Genomic DNA, 16088 nt, shown 5'->3' on the forward strand with positions numbered 1-16088 from the left:
AAAAAGATCTCCTGCAGATGAAAGATGAAGAGAGTTGAAATGAGGTGTTGCTGCTAGAGCTGGAATATGTTTGTCTAAGTCCTAACACTGTAGTTTTGGAGGGAGGATGAACGAAGACCAAGGAAAGAGGTGCCTTGGGACAGCAAAGCAGAAAACCAGCTGAACTGCCAAAGGAGAGAAGACAAGCAGAGGCAGCTGCAAGCAGCCTGGAAGAAAGAAGAAACGGTCTTGCACAAAGAAAACAAGTGAGGAAGCCAAGCCTCACTCCCAGCAGATGAAAAGGAATCTCCAAGAGAGAGTGAAGCAGAACTGGAGCTGCTGTGCAAGGAAAGAGGAATGAAAGTGAAAGTTAAAAGGGAGTCTTAGAAGTAGTTACAAAAACAGCCATGTTTTGAAGGAGATTGTGTATCAAGTTAACTCAGAGGCTGTGTTACAGAAGAGAAAGCTTATTTATAAATAAACCTTTGGATTAATAACCATAAGTCCGTGGACCAGCTAGTAGACATAGAAGTAGGAAATATTTAGGTTTAGAATGTTACATCAGTAACAATTATGGTCCTGTAGCTGCATCATAATTAGCTTCCTGTAAGGATAAAAGACATTTCTACTTATTCTGTTTGTGTCTGTACCTTCCAAAAATAAATACATGGCAGATTACCAGGGAGCTCAAATCTTCAAGAACTTTGGGGATCCAAGGATGATATTAAACTGTATTTCAAGGAAATAGTTTGTCTAATCAGGAAATGAATAAAACTGTTTTGCTTAATTATCTGTTCAGCCATAGTCTCTTGTTCTACTATCACTCGTTTGCCAGACACTATTAAGAACAAATCTGTGAGCGCATTTTAAAATTAGTACATCAGAAACATTAGGCTCTAAAATGATTAAAACAATTCTCTAGACAAGTAGTATCTAGACGAATATTCATTAACTAAAGGAAAACTCCAAACATAACTTATTTTGGTTGTTGTTCTGAAAGAATGTGCAGAAAATTGACAAAGGTTACTTAAGCAAAATGTTGGTGTTTTATTGTAAAGCAACTCCCCCATGTATTTTTATTTTTTATTTAGTTTGTCACTCATGTACAGGATAACAGGAATAAGAATAAACATGAATAAAAACCAGGAAATGGGTACAAATATATGGGGACATTAGGACAGGGACATTAGGCACAACTAGATATTTCAATTCTTTCAGAAGTTGCATTGCTAATCAAACTACAGACAAGAAGCCTTACCTTCCTGGACCAGGGCCATAAAAAATTAGGATGCAGAGTAATAATTAATTAGTCTTTATTATTATTATTTTAACCATTAAATTGAACCAAGCAACATAATCCTGAACAGGTTACCTGGGAAAGCAGCAGATTCCACCTCTGCTGATATATTTAAGCAGAGGATAGATAGAGTTTGTCAGAATGTTTAATTTACATTCTTGCATTGAAGAAGGTTTTGTGTAGTGGTCTAAACCGCCTCTTCCAATTCTGTGTTTCCAAGTCAGTCCATTAATAAATGGGGGATTTGAGACAAGGTATTGCTTTGTAAAGTTGTACTTCATCCAGAATCACGAGGCAGATGAAGAATTTTGACAGATTGTGCTTATTACAGCTTTTCCCAACTTCCTATATATCAGAAGGAAAACATAGGGCAGCTTACTGATTCCTGTTGAAGCTTGCATTTGTTTCTTTGGCCTGGCTCTCTTTAAAAAAAAAAACAGTGAATACAGGTAATCCTGGTCTTATGATGACAATTGAGCCCCAAATCTCTGTTGCTAAATTTGTTAAGTAAATTTTGTCCCATTTTACAACTTTTCTTGCTACAGTTGTTAAGTGAATCACTGCAATTGTCAAATTGGTAACAATTGTTAAGTGATTCTGACTTCCCCATTGATTTTGCTCGTCAGAACATCACAAAAGTTGATCACGTATTTGTATTTGTATTTATTTGTCTTGTATGCCGCCCACTCCCGAAGGACTCCGGGCGGCTCACAATAGACAAGGGAAGGGGAAAGACTAGACAAGACAACACTTTAAAAACAAAACTGCAACATTCACAATTTCCGCGGGGCTGGATGTTTCACGTGACTCTGGGACACTGCAACTGTCATAAATATGAGTCTTTTGCCAAATGTCTGAATTCGATCTCATGATCATGGGGATGCTGCAATGGTTGTAAGTGTAAAAAATGGTCACAAGTCATTTTTTTCAGTACTGTTGTAACTGAGCAGTCACTAAATGAACTGTTGTAAGTCGAGCAGTTCTTCCTACCGCTCATTTGTCTTCCTTTTTTTAAAGAGAAGCAATTGCAACTCCTAATTGTATATCTTCATTTTCATATATGAGCACATCATTTCATTTTTTTCAGAACATTGTTAATTTTAAAAAAACCAGTTGGATTCTGTTTTTGTTTCCACTGCCCATGTTTGTCTTTTTAAAAAGAAATTGATGCATTTGTTCCACATCTATTTTTAATTTTTTTCCTGTAAATTGTAGTCTCTTTTTGTTTTCTTGTCTTCTCTTTCTTTCACAGTTCTACTCTTCTGCAAAATAAAAAATAACTCTTTCTAAATACTGAAATAGCAAAACTAAGGCATCTTTTTTAGAGAGAGAAAATATGGGGGTGGTTTGAAATAGAAACAGTTCTTAAGTCTTTGCCATCATGTTGTTTCTTCTCCCCAGCAAGATTTTACACATATGGATGTTTGGGAGAAATAGTGTTTAGGAGAGGAAAACAAAAATAACATTTGCCTCTATTTCTCTGGTCTTATTTTTTCCAAAACTCTTTTTCATTTAAAACCACAAGGTTTTAAGTTTGAGTTGCACAAATTGGTGTGTAACATGTAATTAGTTCCCAAAGCAGGAACTGATTTGTCTCAGACTGATCATATGTATATGAAATCTGGCTGTTGCTAAAAATAATTCCATTCACTGAATTTGTGCATGAATGTTGAGAGAGCACAAGTACAAAATTGGCAATCAGATAACATGAGCAAACAAAATTTCTGTAGTCAGTAGTTGCAAGAACCAGAAAACATTCTGGTTAATTAAAATTAAACAATAGTGTTAAACAATTGTTAGACGCAGGATGAATTGTATCTGTTTACAATGACTACATTTTTATTTTTATTTTGTTTAGGATTACAAAGAAAGAAAACTAATCCTCTGTTCTAGGGCAGGGGTGTCAAACTCACATCATCCCAGCGGCATCACATGACGTATTGGGACTTTTCCCCCTTCGCTAAACCAGGCGTGAGCGTGGCTAGCACAAGTTTGACAGCCCTGTTCTAGGACATTTGAAAATGGCATATTTGGTTTGCCAGAATGATTATGAAGAGTTCTATAATTTTGTTACTCTCTTGAATACTGTAAAACTAACAAAACACAGTATTTGTATTAGCACGTGCAAAGTGCTTATGATGGTAATAATTCCATGAAGGATGATATTAAAGATGGGTGTGCATTCTGTATTCTTAAATATTTATGAATTTGGGCCAAATCTCACCTCTCTCTTGGCTAGCTTAGTCTTTGAAATAGTTTTGTGTTACCTCTTTTCTCATTTCAGGCTCTTTTCGTTATCTACAGACTTTCTTAGCAACTAATAATAATTCCTATCTGAATAGTACCAAGTTTGATAATACACTGGAGGAGAGTAGAGCTTCTGGTCCTCCAGATACTAACTTTCATCTGACCCAGCATGAAATAGCTCTTCCAGCACTGATCCTCTTATTCAGATTATTTGACAAAAGGCTTATAGGTGTTATTTTAATGGATTAGGTATAGTTGTTGTTTTAGTGTTTTGATGCCATGTTGTCATAACGTTCCTAGCCCGGGGCCTCCTATTCCTGCCTCTTTAACTTCATTCCTTATAGTAGATATTCATGAACTGTCAGAAGTTATAATGCAACAAGTTATGGAAGGCCTCAAGTTCTTTATTCTTGCTATCATCTTGGTGACTTTGAGTCTAGCATAGTCTTCCCCAACATGTTGCCCCTCCCCCAAATATTATATTTGAGCAGGTTCAATATACACCTAAGAGATTAAACCAATTTCCATCTATGATTCAGTTCTTAACTTTTTTTTTTAGTCTTAGTAATTTGACCACTGATGCAAAGGACAGAACGTGAGTGAAAGGCACATTGCAAAAAACCAACATGCATTGTGTCCAAACCAGTCCACCATACTTCTTTGTGTATATGGATGCAAGTATAAAAGTGCCTAATTAAGGCACTTATGACTTTTATATATGACTCTCTTAATATCCAATTGGTAAAAATGCAGATATGCAGGCAAAGAATGAAAATTTAAGTTTTTCATTTTTCATTGTAGGCTTGATATAAGTAGCAATACCAATAACACTTAGACTTATATACCACTTTATAGTGCTTTACAGCCCTCTCTAAGCGGTTTACAGAGTCAGCATAAAGTTGTTAATTGCTTGCAGGAAAAGGGAATTCTTCTTGAGACCAGTACAGATAGTCTTTGACTTATGACCACAACTGAGCCCAGTCCTATAACCGTTGTTAAGGGAAATATTTGTTAAGTGAGTTTGTTCCATTTTGCGAAATTTCTTGCCACAGTTGTTAAACAAATCACCACAGTTGTTAAGTTAGTAACATGCTTGTTAAGTGAATCTGGCTTCCCCATTGACTTTGCTGATCAGAAGGTTGCAGAAGGGGTCACAGGATCCCAGGACACTACGACGGTCATAAATATGAACCAGTTGCCAAGCATCCAAATTTTGATCACATGATTATGGGGAAGCTGAAATGATCGTAAGTGTGAAAAATGGTCATGTCACTTTTTTCAGTGCTGTTGTATTTTTGAATGGTCATTAAACAAACAGTTGTTAGTCAAGGACTACCTATAGTTCCAGAAGATTTGTTTTGTGTTTGTTTTGTTTTGTGATAGCTAACCTTTTTGTTGTTGGGTGCCAAAAGTGCATGTGCATGATAGCGCTTGCGTGTGCCGGCACCCATAATGCAAAGTGCGTCCCCACATGCACATGTGTGCACAACCCCTGCTCACATCCAAAATGATCTTGGTATTTCCTCCAGGGGGACAAGGGAGGCTGTTTTCGCCCTCCCCAGGCTGCAGGAAAGCCTTCGGACCCTGGAAGGGCAAAAATGGCCTCCCCCGGCCCTCTGGAAGGCCGAAAATCAGCTGGCCGCCATGCAAATGTGCGCTGGAGCTTACGGCTCATGTGCTGACAGATATGGCTCAGCGTGTTACCTGTGGCACGCATGCCAAAGGTTCGCCATCACTGTTTTAGGGCATCTAAGAGCCCTGGTGGTGCAGTGGTTAGACTGCACCACAGTGGCAGGCTACTTATGCTGGCTGCCAGGGCATTTTGATTCTTACTGGCTCAAGGTTGATTCCGTCTTCCATCCTTCCGAGGTTGGTGAAATGAGGACCCAGATTGTTTAGGGCAATATGCTGACCCTGTAAATCACTTAGAGAGAGCTGTAAAGCACTCTGAAGCAGTATATAAGTCTAAGTGCTATTGCTATCAATCATGTAAATGAATTAAATTCCCTGGTACATCTTCTTCGTTATAATGCTAATCATCCCACATAGTGATTGCTGGTTGAATAGTTAAAAACTTGCATGTTAAATGAAAACATTCGCCTGGAGCATGGTGTTTGAAATGTGGCTTAAACAAAATCTATGAAAATTGTTGATTTCTACTAAAGTGGCTTCAGGAGTAATATATAGGCTGGAGTGTGGATTCCAGATATAGAAATTTGTAGCATGGTCCTCCTGGTCAATCATCTCTTCCCAGTTTTCCTCTCCTGTTTCTCCTAATTTATAATTCTATTCTGAATTAGATTTCCTTCTAGTATGTTTTGTTTCATACTACTGATGTTTATGGCAGCACTTCTTTTTGATTGCAAGAGATTCTTCATTTATAAGCAATTTTATAAGCAATTATAAATCTAACAGCAGTAAATCCCAAGGTCCATTGACACTGAAACCAGCCACTGGATGTTAATCACACTTCTTTGAATAACCAATTTTTCAGATCCTTACCACCATTGACTACATTATATTGATAACCATGAAGCTGTTTTACTGTCTTCTAGGTCCCACAACCCAGCGCCAGGTTCAAAATGGACCCTCTCCAGATGAAATTGAAATTCAGAGAAGGTAAGGAACCAAAATCTACAGAAATATTCAGATTTTCATTTTAAAAATAAACAGAAGCCAAATTGTTGCCTAATATTTAAACTTACATGTTGAATTCAGTCATTAGGGGATTTGTTTAGATAATACATTTGCCTTTATTTGTGAAAAATACATAGTTGCACATTCAGTTATTGAAGACAATGGTAAAAGATAGTTAGAATAACCCATAAGGTCATCTAGTCCAATGCACTGTTTAGGTTTAGTTTTGCTAGAGCGTTCCTGGCAGGTCACTCTCCAACTTCTGATAGAAGATTGCAAGCAAATATCTGCTCTTCCCACTGAGAACTTCACAGTCTGACTGCATTTCTTGTTAACCTTGGATTTTGATGTACAACTGAATATCATCAAATATCAACCTATGGTGTCTGATTACCTCTCCCAGGAGTTGCTATAGATGATAAATAGGAAAAACAAAAGAGTAAAACTCTAGGACACCCACAGCAGAAGGCCATAGGACAATCAATTGAAATTGACTCCTAAGGAAAAAGAAGCAAAACAGTGTTTCTTCACCCACAAAGGCAAATTGCAAGAAACAATGAATGGTAGTGTGGCAAGTAGCTTCAGAGCCACACAGTTCTGGGGCTGCTTACCAACCCATAGGCAAATGGCAGATTGGCCAAACAAGCAGAGATAAGGGGAAGGGAATGGAATAAGCAGTTGAAGGAGAGGCATTCTCTGACCTTGGAAGAACCAAAGCATGGGGCTTTGAGAGACCAAGCCAAGAATGGTTTGGATTTGGGAGGTGGGTGCCCTTGACTAGAATTTCATTAGGCATAACCATGGGAATGGGGAATGCCAGGACTGCTGTCACTAAGTGATACTGTCATATGACATTGTGCTTTATGATTGCATTTCTTAGCAATAGAAATTCTGGTCCCAACTGGTCATAACTCAAGGACTGCTTGTATCACTTTCTATCCTTGAGTGAAGATGATTCACAGTTAATAGAATTTGAGAAGTTGGCCATAAAACCTCTGAGGGACAAATGAGATTCCATGTAAGTGTCAGCCCTTGAAGCCATCTTTTACTTGGGATCTTCAGGGCTGCCATACTTAGAGCTGTGGGAAACTGGGAAGGGGAGATTGCACGGAGTGGTAGAGATAAATAGCCATAACAACATTCTTTTCTCTGGGAGTCAAGGACAATTCAGTCTACACCTGGAGTGGTGTGACTGGGAGGCATCTCCAGTTGGGATGGTGGAGTGATTGGACCACGTGATGGACATGTGGGTGATGGACATGTGGGGACATTGACTTTCCTTTGGGTGGGGACAACCCGGAAGCTTTCAGATTCGGGTTTTCCCAGATGTGCCAATATGATATCCCTAATAAAGTGGAACTTTGAGGAACTTCAAACCTCTGAGTCTTCTTTCATTGGGGTTGTTATTTGGAAAGCTGACAGTAAGATATCTTGATGAGCTAGCTTGCAACCAAGATGAAATATTTGAAGTATGGGAAGATAATGATTTGCATTGTTTTTTAAAATTCAAATGGCACTATTTTTCTGAAAGTAATTTCACATAGTTGAGATTTGTCCATCATTTTTACAAGAATTATATTTTAGAATTCATGCAACTTTAATTATATAAATCCTAGCACACAATCTTGGATATTTAAGACACTAATGCAAGCTCACTAGAATTACTAAAAAAAAAATCTATATGTGGAAAACCCTACTACAAAAATTTTAAATGACAATTTTCTGTCATAGTCATATTGCTCTTAAGCTAGAAAAACTTATAGCACTCTATGTATGCATTTATTTATTAGATTTATTGGGTCATCTATCTCATAGAAAGCAACACAATGAGAACATAAATACAAAAGCAAATATATATTAAAAAACCAGAAATAACCAGAATTACAGAATTGGAGGGAACTTTGAAGGTCTTCTAATCCATTCCCCTGCTCAAGCAGACACTCTATACCATTTCAGACAAACAGCTGTCCAATCTCTTCTTAAAAACCCCTAGTGATGGAAATACCCACAACATCCAAATAACCTAATCAGCCAGATGATAAATTCACATAGCTCAGAAGATTGCCAATTATCAATCCCACATCTGAGAGAACAACCAGATCTTAAGGGCTTTGCAGAAAGCCAGCCAAATTGGAGCTAATACGATGGTAGGAAGAATTGTATTCCAAATAGCAGGTCCTGCTACAGGGAGCCATGCTTTCTGGGACATGCCAGGTCAAACTCTTCAATTGATAAGATGTAAAGCATGACCATGCTACTAGAACTGATGGGCCCGTTAGAGACAAAAGGTGATCCTAACATGTGTATCTATTTAAAATAGCTAATATAAAATTAGCTGTCACTAAACATTTGGTATGTGTAGTATCAGTGAAGTTAGCATAACTCTGAATCACTGTCTTATTGAAAACAGTTGAATGCACACTTAACTTTCTTTTCCAGTAAACCAAGTTACCACAAGGGGATGAGGGTGTAAGTTTGAAAATTGAAGTATCTTTTTTTAAATTTTGTGTAACTTAGCACAGCAACTAAAGGGAGATGACTGTGTCTAGTGCTGTGATCCTGTAATACTGTTCAAGTATGTCTTGATTATTTGCAGAGCTATTTAATCATCAATATGTTAAAAGAGCAGTTGTGTTTCTATATTTGCATGTCTAGAGCTCTCGCAGCTTCTCAGCCAATTATTGTTTGCTCTTTTGGGACAATAGCTGAGCACATAGAACTGCCATCCAATCAGTGCTCATTTTCTGCCTGTTCAAAGCTAAATTGTATCTGAGCATTCTCTTAATTTCACCAATTCTATGCCCTACTAATAGTAAATAATAATAATCCCCTCTCCTTCTTCATAAATGGAATAAAAATAAATTGCTGCTGTTTCTCATCCCCTACACTTCTTTTTGCATTTCTATTTGTGGACATTTTTCCAGGATTGGGGGGCGGGGGGAGGAATTCCAGAAGGTGGTGTGGGGGAAGTGTGAAATATAACCAAGTGTATAAAGAATATTCAACAGTTTCCTACGTGGCATGGTGGCAGACCTCCATTCTTTCCTATCCTCTTAATCATGCCAGGACATCACTACAACAGGAGCCAGGCAATTGGCACAGGGCAAAAGAATAATTCCATCTAGTGAGAACATACATACAGTGCAAACGTACACATTCTTTCTGAAGGGACTTTTGCTGGGCAGAGATGATACTTTTTCTTCCACTTGCTAAAACAGTCCTTGCAATAAATATAATTAGTATTTCATAGATCTGGTGATGATATTGTAGAATTGGTGTTGAAGGAACAGCAAATACCATAATATCTCATAGCCAGGCTATGGCTAAAAACATAGATTCCATAATATATATCTTCAATAAAGGCAGTTTTCCATTCCGTACATGCGTAATGCTTCTTGATAAGTCATAACCTCATGTACTATTGAATATACGTTGAATCACTACTAACATTGCAGTGGGCAAGTACAATTCAGATTTCTGGTTTATCATGAACAAGCAGGTATGCTGGTATGGGCTGCTTGATCACCCCTACTTGGCTGTTCTTACAATTGGGAAGAAGGCCTGAGCTAAAAATATCCTTAAGACTTAAGTGGACTCCAGGGATGTTTTTTCTTTTAGCAAGCCAATATCATAAATCAGTGATCTTGGCTTATAAACCTGGCTTACCTAATAATAATATTAGGTTAATATTGTTATAATGTATTAAACAGTATTCTGTGGTGGCACAGTGGTTAGAATGCAGTATTGCAGACTAATTCTGCTGACTGCCAGGCTTTCAATCCTGACTGGCTCAAGATTGACTCAGCCTTCCATCCTTCCGAGGTCAGTAAAATGACCCAAATAGGCTGACTCTGTAAACCGCTTAGAGAGGGCTGTAAAGCATTGCAAAGCATTATGTAAGTCTAAATGCTATTGCTATTGCTATTCCTCTAGAAAGGATAATATGTATGTAGGTGTTCTTTTTTTAATGCCTGTTTTTAATGTCTTGATTGTACATTGTAGATTTTGGGGGGATTTTTTAAAAAGAAAAAAAATGAAGTTTTGTGTTTGTAGTTTGTATTTATTTTATTTTAAATAAAATTAAAATAGAATATAAAAAATTCTGGCTTGCCAGGCAAGATACAAATTAGAGATCTGACCATGAAAAGAAGTAAGTTTCTTGCTTTCTTCTTCAGATAACTAATGTTTTTCAGAAATCTAGCTTCGTTTGAGCTGGATCATTGAATAGAAATCAAACGTTCTTTATTGTCCAATGACTGCACAGAGATTTTTTTTTATATCTCCCAATTGGACCCTCCTTGTGATAAGTGGATTCTCAAATGCATTTGGGGAACTAAAGTTGGGTTCTTTTTAAACCTTTTTATTATAGGCAAGCGATGGAGCAGCAGCAGCAGCAACGCCAAGAATCCCTGGAAAGAAGAACCTCTACCACAGGCATGTATCATGCTTTTGGAAGCCAAGAGAGAACTACTTCCCCACCCCTTGATTTTCCCTATTAACTTCTGGCTGTTCCTTGTGCTTTTATTGAAAAAGTTTGGCTTCTCGTCTGTTGCTACAATTATTCTGTGGTTTCAGTTACTAAATTCATACATAATGCATACAGGGGTGTTTTTGCATTGAAATGCAATGCAGCAGGTAGTGGGTTTTTTAAATTATTCTTTCTAATTTTTGTTAGGGTGTTTTTACTGTTAGGAATTAAATCAATTTTGCTTGAAATTACCCAAAGTGCAAATAGAAAGCTCATAATGATTACATTCTCACATTCTATCTTTATTTCACATAGAAACATAGCACAAATAACAAGAGAGAGTTCACTTTGTACCCCAAGATTCTTAATTTTGTATGTCTGAAAATTCTCTTTAATTTTTTATATAGTGTGATTGTGATTGTTCTTTTGTCTTTCTCACAAAACAACAGGTTGTTTTAAATTGAAAATTAGTTTTTCTATGTCTGTACCAATCTGCTGCTTCCCACATTGTCCATGCTCCCATAATTATGTAGTTTGGGAGATCTTATGGGAAGAATGAAGTTGCATTCACTCTCTATAGAGATACCTCTTCAGCATGGGAACTGACCAAAATTAGTCAGCTATGCATTATAGTCCTCACTTACTTGGTTTCTGCAATAGATTTGTTATTGAAGTTTATGTATAGATGTGGCAACTACACAGACATAGCAGCCCCAAAATTTAACAACATGCAAAAGAACTTTAACGTGGTGCAACATGGTTTGCAATATGCCTAATCATAATTGGTTGTGAATTACTGCTTCTCTGAACAGAAGGGTATCATCTGTAGTTAAGAGATAATCCACACGGGGCATAGAATTCCACCACTGAGATCACAGGGATAGTCCAGGTTTGTCTTCCCCATAGAGGTATCAGGTATATTGGAAATAGGTGCCAGAATTGCCAGTCATTGTGGCCACTGATAAATAATAATAGGGAATTTTGGGAGCTCGAGTGAAGAAGAGTATGATACATAAGTTAATGATTGCTTTGGCCCAATCAACTTTATTGGGTACTTTAGCAATACTACTGCAAAACAGATGTAGATGTAATTAATATTGGGAAAAGATTCTATGGGTCACCCTGTAAATCATAACGAAGAAGGATACAGGTACAATATAAGTAAGGAAGCACAATATAAAAAGTGGTATGTGAATACAACAAATAGAAACAAGTTTGGCAAATAAGAGTCTATGTTAGATGGGTAGGGTCTTGAAAGTGGGTTTTTAATAAAATTGGTTGTAAAGTTTAAAGTCTACTAATCACAGGGCAGTTCAGTGCTGTGTCTTCTGTTGGCTCTAAACTAAACAAATTAGCAGCTTTTCTGGCTTCTTCTGAATAACCATGATACCTGTATCTTCACTAATCTTTTTTAACTATTAAGCATTGGGATCATTTTGATTTATTTTTTGTTTCATTCCCTTTTCCCCCTGTCTTCTAACCATGATGCTTTCTGTCATTCCTCAGTGCCAACCCATATTATTCTTTTTCCCTTTTCTGTTCTTTATAGTCTCCACCATTCAGATTAAAGTGTCTTCTTCCCCTTTTCACTGCCAGTCTCCTCCTCCTGACTACAGTAACTACAATGCTTCTACTTCCACTGGTGCAATTGTTCCTCCTCCTCCTCCTTATGCCAAAGCAGTCTCATCAGCATCTGCTGTCCCTGAACCTGATAGCAAGGCCTCTTTCAGATCTGCTCATAGGGTCCGGGAATCCCCTCTGCGTAGCCATCAGTATTCTCCCTCTGAATTCCCACCATCTCCTGGCCCTTCCTTTCCACCAACTTGGCCAGGTTACAGAACTGTTACACGAAGCACCAAGGAAATCTCTTTATCTCCACCTCTTGCCTCTGCTTCCCCACATCAGTCCATAAGATGTTCTTCCCTGTCATATTCTCCTCAAGCTGCTTCTCCTCCTCTGACCTTTACATCCCCTATACAGAAGGGGCTGATTCTGCAGCCCCATATTCCAGTAGTCCTTCCTGTGATTGCTGCCCAGAATGGCAGACTCCAGGGGCCTACAGATGCAGTGGTCCAAGATGCCTCAGCAAATGTACCTCAGTCAGGTCTGAACGGCCGACATGAAGATTGTTTAGTTACACAAATTCCTCTAAGCTCCTCTAGGATGCAGCCAAAGAGAAAAGATCAATCTTTTTTCTCCTATTTAGAAGCAGTGCCCATTTCACATTTACCTGTTGTGACCAGCCCACCTGGGTCCTTTATCCAGGCTTTTTCTTGGCCCTCCCAACAGTTGCCTCATTCTCCACACCAGCTCTATCCATCTATGTCACACTTTGTTTCATTACACCCTCATTATGCTGCTTTTTCTGAGATGAATTTGTCCAAGAGGACTCCTTCTTACATGGCTTCATCTACCTTTTCCCACATGAGTAAGTACTTGCACTTGAAAATATGTAGATGCATTTCCTTTTTTAACACATATGTTTTAAATAAATATATATTTATATAGCAAAACACAGTCTTCAATGGTTAAAAAAACCTGTTTTCCATTCAGTCTTTTAGTAACCCTTTAGGTGCTTATGATGAATTCATGATATAAACTACCATCTAGAGCAGTGGTTCTCAACCTGTGGGTTGTGACCCCTTTGGAGGTCGAACGTCCCTTTCACAGGATTCGCCTAAGACCATCCACCTCCACAGGTGTCGCCCATGCTCAGGAGCACGTAGTGAAGTGGCAGGTGCATAAAGAGGACCGGGTGTGAAGCAGCCTCCTCCCAGCTCCGGGCACAACCTAGATGCCGCCCCGCCCGGTCTCTATGCCAGGAAAAGGCCGAGGCGCTGAAAGAGCAGAGAGACGGGTTCTTCTGGGTGGCGGATCAGCCTCGGCTCTGGCGGACATCCGAAGCGAGCATGGTCGGCAGTGCTGCTTCAGCCCAGCTGCCTGCACAGGGGCTCAAAGGCACACAGAGAGCAGGAGACCGGGGGGGGCAGTTGGGCCACCCGCTTCAGCCGGCGGGATGGGCTCTCATCCAGGCAGGCGCATGCCGGGATTCAAGCCGCCTTGGGCCTGGACGCTGCCTTTGTCATCCCCACTGCCGGTCCTGTACTGCAGCCTAAACTGAGCTCAAAGGCTTTTTGGCCCCCAGGAAGGGCTGGCAGGAGAGGCCGGAGGGTAGGACAGGTCCTGCCCACCCATTCCTTCCATCCCGAGGAATTCCACTTGGGATGGAAGCACAGTTCGATGTAGCTTAAGCCTCCATTTAAAATCCCATTTAAAGAGCAACTTCTTAATCTGTGTTTAAGAAAGGAAGAAGGAAAAAGGAAGAAAAGAGAGGGAGGAATGGAAAGAAAGAAGAAAAGGGGGAGGAATGGAAAGAAAGAAAGAAGAAAAGGGAGGGAGGAATGGAAAGAAAGAAAGAAAAGAAAAGAGAGGGAGGAATGGAAAGAAAGAAGAAAAGGGGGAGGAATGGAAAGAAAGAAAGAAAGAAAGAAAGAAGAAAAGGGAGGGAGGAATGGAAAGAAAGAAAAGAAAAGAGAGGGAGGAATGGAAAGAAAGAAGAAAAGGGGGAGGAATGGAAAGAAAGAAAGAAGAAAAGGGAGGGAGGAATGGAAAGAAAGAAAGAAAAAAAGGGAAGGAGGAATGGAAAGAAAGAAAAAAGGGGAGGGAGGAATGGAAAGAAAGAAGAAAAGAGGGAGGAATGGAAAGAAAGAAAGAAGAAAAGGGAGGGAGGAATGGAAAGAAAGAAAGAAAAGAAAAGAGAGGGAGGAATGGAAAGAAAGAAGAAAAGGGGGAGGAATGGAAAGAAAGAAAGAAAGAAAGAAAGAAAGAAAGAAAGAAAGAAGAAAAGGGAGGGAGGAATGGAAAGAAAGAAAGAAAAAAAGGGAAGGAGGAATGGAAAGAAAGAAAAAAGGGGAGGGAGGAATGGAAAGAAAGAAGAAAAGGAGGAATGGAAAGAAAGAAAGAAGAAAAGGGAGGGAGGAATGGAAAGAAAGAAAGAAAAGAAAAGAGAGGGAGGAATGGAAAGAAAGAAGAAAAGGGGGAGGAATGGAAAGAAAGAAAGAAAGAAAGAAAGAAAGAAAGAAGAAAAGGGAGGGAGGAATGGAAAGAAAGAAAAGAAAAGAGAGGGAGGAATGGAAAGAAAGAAGAAAAGGGGGAGGAATGGAAAGAAAGAAAGAAGAAAAGGGAGGGAGGAATGGAAAGAAAGAAAGAAAAAAAGGGAAGGAGGAATGGAAAGAAAGAAAAAAGGGGAGGGAGGAATGGAAAGAAAGAAGAAAAGAGGGAGGAATGGAAAGAAAGAAAGAAAAAGAAAAGAAAAAAGAGAAAAAAACTGGGTGGGTTGGGGGAACAGAATGTAAAAAAAGTAAACTTAATAAAGTGAAACTCATGTAAACCACAAACTGCTGCTGGAGGCAGGCAGGGAGGTTGTTTTATCTTGGAAAATCCCAGCCTGGCTGATCTTCTCCTAAACCAAGATTGGCAGATTAATCACTATGCTTTAATTATGTTCAATTTGTAATAATGAAAATACATCCTGCATATCAGATATTTACATCACAATTCATAACAGTAGCAAAATTACAGTTATGAAGTAGCAACAAAAATAATTTTATGGTTGGGGGTCACCACAACAATGAGGAACTGTATTAAAGGATCGTGGCATTGGGAAGGTTGAGAACCACTGATCTAGAGAATGCTGTAAATGATGTCATGTAAAATCATGATTATTTTAGGGCAACCTTTTCTACACTTGGTAGATTCTAAGTTTAGTAATGGCTATGCTATTTGAGCCGTTGAAAGTGATGTATGTGGAATATATCAGGGTTGGGAAATTACTGGTTTAGTGCCCTAATTTCTATTAAATGATCAAAACGTTTTCAATGAAAGAGCATAGAAGACAGGAAATAATTATAGTTAAGATGTCATAAAGGTAGATCTGTGATTGGTAGCTGAAAAATCTGACAAGAGTATTATATTTGTATATTATATATTTGTGTCTATAATGTGTTGTAATCTGGACACTTTAAAGCGGAGAAACCAACATTTTAGTAGCAAAGAAATGCACTTATTTTTTTAATAGGTCACTAGGACAATAGCAGGTATAACAAAGAGGAGAGAGTTGGCATGAGCAGAAATGTTCCTTCTTTTTACAGAATGTGTTTCAAAGCTGTAGAAATCTTTCTCTGTTTCACTACTCCAAGCCTATTTTATGGTATACATTATTGTTTGTTTTTAGCTTCAGAATTATAGGAATTATTGCTACAGTTGTTTGGTAAATGCAATATTGTAATTCAGTGACCCAATTGGTACCATTTCCAGGCTTGAATTAAAGATGTTTAGGTACCATATGCAAGCCTTGTGCTGTAAATTACTTGTGCTTGCACTAAAAAATGTTCAGGCATATCACAATTTAAAAAGGAAGAAAAGCCCAGACCCAATCCTGTACATATTTGTGATGTGGTT

At 38.6% G+C, this 16088-nt stretch overlaps 1 protein-coding gene across 7 annotated transcripts in view; it reads left to right on the top strand.

Annotated features, from left to right (window-relative positions):
* EVL (Enah/Vasp-like) overlaps positions 1 to 16088 on the top strand; it is a 164543-nt gene that overhangs the window by 130713 nt on the left and 17742 nt on the right. For 6 of the 7 annotated variants that reach the window (XM_087726316.1, XM_087726298.1, XM_087726304.1 and 3 more), the window contains 3 exons: positions 6079 to 6142; positions 10530 to 10594; positions 12178 to 13056. In XM_087726316.1, coding sequence (XP_087582442.1) covers positions 6079 to 6142; positions 10530 to 10594; positions 12178 to 13056 — 1008 coding nt within the window. The remainder of the gene's footprint in view (positions 1 to 6078; positions 6143 to 10529; positions 10595 to 12177; positions 13057 to 16088) is intronic. The other variant, XM_014059356.2, reaches the window with a different exon arrangement.

This window comes from Thamnophis sirtalis, unplaced genomic scaffold (genome assembly GCF_051295495.1).
Source record: "Thamnophis sirtalis isolate CommonGarterSnake01/CBP01778 unplaced genomic scaffold, rThaSir2_p1.2 scaffold_1, whole genome shotgun sequence".
Classification (NCBI taxonomy): domain Eukaryota; kingdom Metazoa; phylum Chordata; class Lepidosauria; order Squamata; family Natricidae; genus Thamnophis; species Thamnophis sirtalis.